Here is a 5,790-nt window from a genome sequence, read left to right as displayed (position 1 = left end):
TGATATTCTATTTGAATTGTGTTGTTCATTTATGTATTGCTTTTGTAGGTCTTATATTGTGCTAATTTGTTGAATTTAAGGTTCCAGGTTCTTCAGCATAACGATTGTTCAGGAATTGTATTGCAAATATTCAGGAAACTTGTCTTAGTAGAAAAAACTACTCATGTAAGAATATCTCATGCAAGAAGAAAGAAAACGACAAATAATCAACGTGGATGACAATATTTAGGAATGCCAAAGACTATAATATTTTTGGTGACATTTATTGGATCCTTAGTTTTTTTTTGTGTTACGATATGGTTTAAGTTAAGATATGAGTTTTTTTTTGTGGTACTTTTATGTCATTCTTAAAGAATATGAACACATATAGAATATTTTTGATTTCTTTTATATATATATATATATATATATATATATATATATATATATATATATATATATATATATATATATATATATATATATATATATTCACATCTTAACTAGTAATGGATAATATATGTTTTTTTTCATGAAGTAGAATGGTTAAAAAAAATTACAATAATTCTTGAACTGAATGCATAACAATGGAATACGAAATTGAAACTAATTCTTGATGAATAAGATGTTTAACTAAAAACGATTAGTGAGGAATGAAACACAAAACTGAAGTGGTTTTAAAAGAATAGGATGTAAAAGACCGAAATGTTAAGTTATTTAAAATGTTATTGTGTGTGTGTGTCTATATATATATATATATATATATATATATATATATATATATATATATTAGAGTTGATTTTGAAAATTATATATTGTTGTTGAATTAAGATAAATATATTCTCCTTAATTTTATCAACTTATTTGATTAAAATTAATTAAAATGTCAATCATGCATTTTTAATTACTTTTCATAATTTTCATTTATTAAAAACAATGTTTATATGTATTGTGTTCCGTTATAACTATTATATATCATCTGATCTTAGCCATATACAAATCTAACTTAATGGTCCAAAACTTGTCATATATTTATACAATATATATCATTTATATTTAATCCTAACAATAAAATATATTTTTCAAATATATAAGTTCTGGGAGTGTACTCATTTTTTACCTTCACTTAACACCAAATTAATTTTCCTTCACATTTTCCTTATATTTTATTTTATTAAAATATATTAAGGACTAATATTACACTTTTTTATAGAGAATTCACAGTCATAAATTTTTACATATATATTTTTTTTTAAAATTTTAGTGTATATATATATATATATATATATATATATATATATATATATATATATATATATATATAATAAAAACATTTTGTAGCAATATCAGAGAATTAGAGAGTACAAGATCATGAAACCCCTCACTTAAACGTTCTTTACCCACTCTGGTATTATGTGGTTCAGTTATAGTCCCAATTAGCAAACCGTTTGGTACGGTTATATCCATACCCTCCCGCTTAATGTAAAAAGTTTATACAACAAATTAGATGATATGAGCATCTTATATAATAATTAGGTGTGAGAGACGCATATTATACATATTTATTAAAAATAAAAGTTTGATATAAAGTCTTAATGACAGAATCAATTGGATGTATGATATTAGTGATTTAAACTTTAATTCTATGAGATTTGAATTAGTAAGAAAAGAAACACTTGTGGAATATTTATTTGGTCATTTAATAGAATAATCTTATACAAACCCCTAGTAAAAAGAAGATGAAAAACATAGGAAATTGAAAATTGAAAAAAAATAATTAAATAAATCCTAGAAATGAGACTGTCAAATTCATTCAGAATATCACATTTAACAAAAATGATTTTGATTTATCATGTTAGATTAGGTATTGATCACACCACAAAGAAATAACAAAAAAAAGGCTTACATCATACATACAAGAACTTAAATGTACATATTATAAAAACAAAAGACGATATCATATACAAAATACTTGAAAGCCATATATAGAAACAGTACAAATCGAAATTTTATGACGGAAATCCGGGAATACGAACGATCAAAACACACATATAACTAGAAAGAGAATTTGGATCCAGGGAACGAGCCATGTATATACGCAAGACCACGACCAGCAGGAGTTTATTAGGTGTCTCTTACTTCAAAGACATTGCGATTCTTGATGACGATATCATACATGTGCATTGACTTGAGCTTATTGAAGTCTTTTGGGAGAGATATGAGGTGAACTGTCGTTCTTTTATGAAACTGAAGAAGGTCAGGATCATTATAGTACCTTTCCCAGCCCATAGATGTTAGCATTTGTTCAAGAACCTCGTATGAAGTGACCACTTGGTTCGTGGGTAGGTGCACTAGCACCTTGCCACGAGTTGCACCTTGCAAGGCATCAGCACCTGGGTTCTCCACTAGCCTAACAACACCATTCTTGAACACCCAAACACCCGACATGGTTTCTTTCCAATATGTTATAAAAGTGAAGAATATGGATAGTGAGATCTGGTACGAGGGTGGAGGTCTATATAGGGTGTGAGGATGGGTGGGTTGGTGATGACGATGACCAATATTATATAGAGAGGTATATATTCTTGTAATATATTAAGGGTAAATGGTTTCCAATGAGGTATCCGTTAAGGTAATAGTTCTTGAATATGTACACCTGAGGTTCTTATATATTATTGAGAGGGTATCTTTTTAGAAAGTAACTACACTCTCGCATCAGTTTACATGTTCGCATCGCGAGTAGAAACCAAACCAATCAAACTTGTACAGCCACGTTTGATGTTGACCCAAAATTTTGGCCTGAATTGCTACTTGATCTTGCTGAATACATTAGAATATCTGAATTGATCAGGTCTTTGTATTTCACCCATAAATCGGCTGGACTAAATATGTTTATGTTTTCTGCTGCCGTAATTTGCGTTGCAAACATTGATAGTAGTTGATATTTGCCTGTAAACTGCATCCAATCTTGGAATGCGTGGCTTCCAGCTCTTGGCAACATTACACAACGCTTTTGCAGTTAAAAGGACACGTTACATATTCTTCACCCATGCAGTTTAGCCAATGTTATGTTCTTCTCCCACTCCTACCAATCGTGGTGCAACACTATGATCACTATACAAAGCCTATATATTCTTGTAGGGTTACTGGTTAAAATACTATCAAACTTTAGCGGAGAAAATGACTAACAAGCCCAACGAAATTTGCAAACTCTTCAAAAAACGTCAATCAATTTTTGTTTGTTCAAGAAAAACCGACAAACTTAATATTTTGTCTAAAATCACCCAACGATGTTTCCAAAATCGTTAAAAAAAAACTCCTTGTCTGTTTAAAAGGTTAAATTTGTTGGGTTTTTTTTAATAGACAAAACATGTCAGGGGTTTTTTAAATGGTTTGAAAACTTCTGACAAGTCATTTTCTCGATATGATAATAAGCCAGGTTATCTGTTTCTTTTTTTTAACTTCCATAGAATCGAACAAAAGTGTAACTTAATTATGTTTTTTTTTTAACAAAAGATTATATTCGTTGAGTTTCTTGAACAACATGAAATTGGGGTTTTTTGAATAATTTAAAAACTTTGTTGGATTCGTAAGTGATTTTCCCAACTTTAGTGTGTATCAACCCGTTTCTGGTATACAACGGTGTTCAATAACTATAAAAACGAAAATCATGAGAGGATTATTTTTCTTGGTTTTTAACAAACAGTTTTTGTTGACATCCAAGGTACATAAAGAGTTTATTAAGCCATGATCTATAGCAGTCATTCTTAACAACTGGATTTGTTGAACATATCCGTAGATAAAAATGTGGGCCAACCCACTAGCAAACTGGTTTCTACCAGTCTCTACAAAACTCTATTATTTAACAATCTTTAAGATAATTCCCTCGACACAAAAGTTTTTGCCTCTGTATTAAACCTTCCAATACTTAAAAACTTCTTTGCTGGATTTTTTCTCTTTCAAGAAATAAAATAAAAAATTAAGCTTTTAAATTATTCAGTGGTATACAGTATACTTGATGAACATTTTTGCGTGGATTTTAATCAGCTCTAACATATAATGAAAAGGATCCATCAAGAAAGAAGAATTTGAAAGAAATTTTGTTAGGTATGTTTACCTTCAACATTTCTATAACAAAAAATTTAAGAATGATCGCAGCAAAAACAGACAATTAGCCAATCTTCAAGGAACTTCCTGTATCAGCAAGTTGTATTAAAAGCTCAAAAAGCAGATAAATTCTCCCAATTCCCAAACGTGGTGATGATACCAATTCCATACCTTGTATGTCTTATTAAAAATGTCTTTTATTTCAATTCATCAAATTCTTTTACATTATGATTTTGATGCATAAAATCAAAATGAATAAAAAATAAAAAGTAATAAAACAGGAAATTCTTAGATTCCATTACTGATTATGTGAATGGAGGAGTATGATAGGAGCAATCGAATCCAATAAACGTTTGAACCCGAATATCAGGTCCTCGTCTCCTTTCACCTAAGGCCGGTTTTTAAAATTTGCAAGTTATTTGATTTAGTTTGTTCAATTTTGTTTTAATAACGTTTCTTGAAATTGACTAATTGCAGTTTAAGCATTTGCAAACTTCCTTTTACCCCATATCTGATGAGAAAATCAATGTAATACTCACGGTTGTTACAAAGGCAAAAGCAATAAAAATAGGACCAAACATAACAAGAAACAGAAAAAGAAAAACAAAAATGTTAAGGGTATCAAACTCCACCTAAGAAGAAACATAACAAGAGGGCCAAAAATTGAAAAAGAAAAAAGAATGAAATACATAAATTGATGTGAAATTGGATAATAAATCATTAAATAGATAGCGAAAAGTAACTCAAAAAGGCAGCCAAAGCAGAAAGTTTCCTCAAGTAAGGGAAATGATCTAGAAAATGATGCTTAAGCTGCAAAAAAACATATAAAAGCTTAGTTTCGGAAGACAATTATTTGATTGTACAAGACTTGTTGAACATAGATGGTAAGTTAATAATTCTTTTTTTTTTAAAGTATGAATCTGTTGCTTTTGTGTTGTATTTTGTGGGTTTAAAAATTGTTGATTTTTTCTTAGGTTACATGATAAACATGGGTATCTTAATCACTTATGGATTGATAGAATTGAGCATCACAGGTGTTTGACCAAATATCCAAAAGAATGTTGGTATTTAGCTAGCAAGGTATCGACTTCGATAGTTGTGTGTAATATCCTTATTTTTTACTGATCCTAATGATGCACGGTGTCCGAATGTTGCAGGAGTATGAGTGTAAAGTACTTCTCCTTAATGCATGTTGTAGGCGTATACTGGAAGTCATACCCTTCACATCCATCGTTAATGATCATTGTTGCCTACGTGAATTCCTTAAATTGTAAAAGATATGAGATGAAATGAATATGAGATATTTACACCCCATCATATACACAATTTTCCATTCTTCATAAATAGTTTCTAAAAGAAGTTATATTAAATGAGGCAGCACGAGAAAAAAATTTAAACAATCATAAAAAAAAGGGAGTTTGAAGATCAAATATCTCAAAGAACGATATGGTAATCTTGATAAACATAGCTCAAATGCTGACGGATATAGTTTCCATACTGGGCCATCCTCAGGATGGCTTTTACACTAGACTACATGACTATATATATATATATATATATATATATATATATATATATATATATATATATATATATATATATATATATATATATATATATATATATATATATATATATATATATATATATATATATATACTAACCGTTTACCCGCGCCAAACGACGGTTACAAATATTTCTCTC

At 29.2% G+C, this 5,790-nt stretch overlaps 1 protein-coding gene across 1 annotated transcript; it reads right to left on the bottom strand.

The window, feature by feature from the left end:
• Positions 1 to 1,951: 1,951 nt before the first annotated feature.
• Positions 1,952 to 2,475, bottom strand: LOC111906164 (flowering-promoting factor 1-like protein 3). The gene has a single exon (XM_023901893.3). The coding sequence runs from the start codon at positions 2,425 to 2,427 to the stop codon at positions 2,104 to 2,106; it is 324 nt and encodes a 107-aa protein (XP_023757661.1). The 5' UTR covers positions 2,428 to 2,475; the 3' UTR covers positions 1,952 to 2,103.
• Between the last annotated feature and the right edge of the window lie 3,315 nt (positions 2,476 to 5,790).

Source organism: Lactuca sativa, chromosome 5 (genome assembly GCF_002870075.4).
Source record: "Lactuca sativa cultivar Salinas chromosome 5, Lsat_Salinas_v11, whole genome shotgun sequence".
NCBI lineage: Eukaryota > Viridiplantae > Streptophyta > Magnoliopsida > Asterales > Asteraceae > Lactuca > Lactuca sativa.
Note: the sequence above shows the minus strand (reverse complement) of the source record. Positions and strands in the feature narration are given on the sequence as shown.

What these genes read in the sequence shown, in the direction of transcription:
- LOC111906164 (XM_023901893.3), bottom strand. Translation starts at nt 2,427, where the DNA reads ATGTCGGGTGTTTGGGTGTTCAAGAATGGTGTTGTTAGGCTAGTGGAG.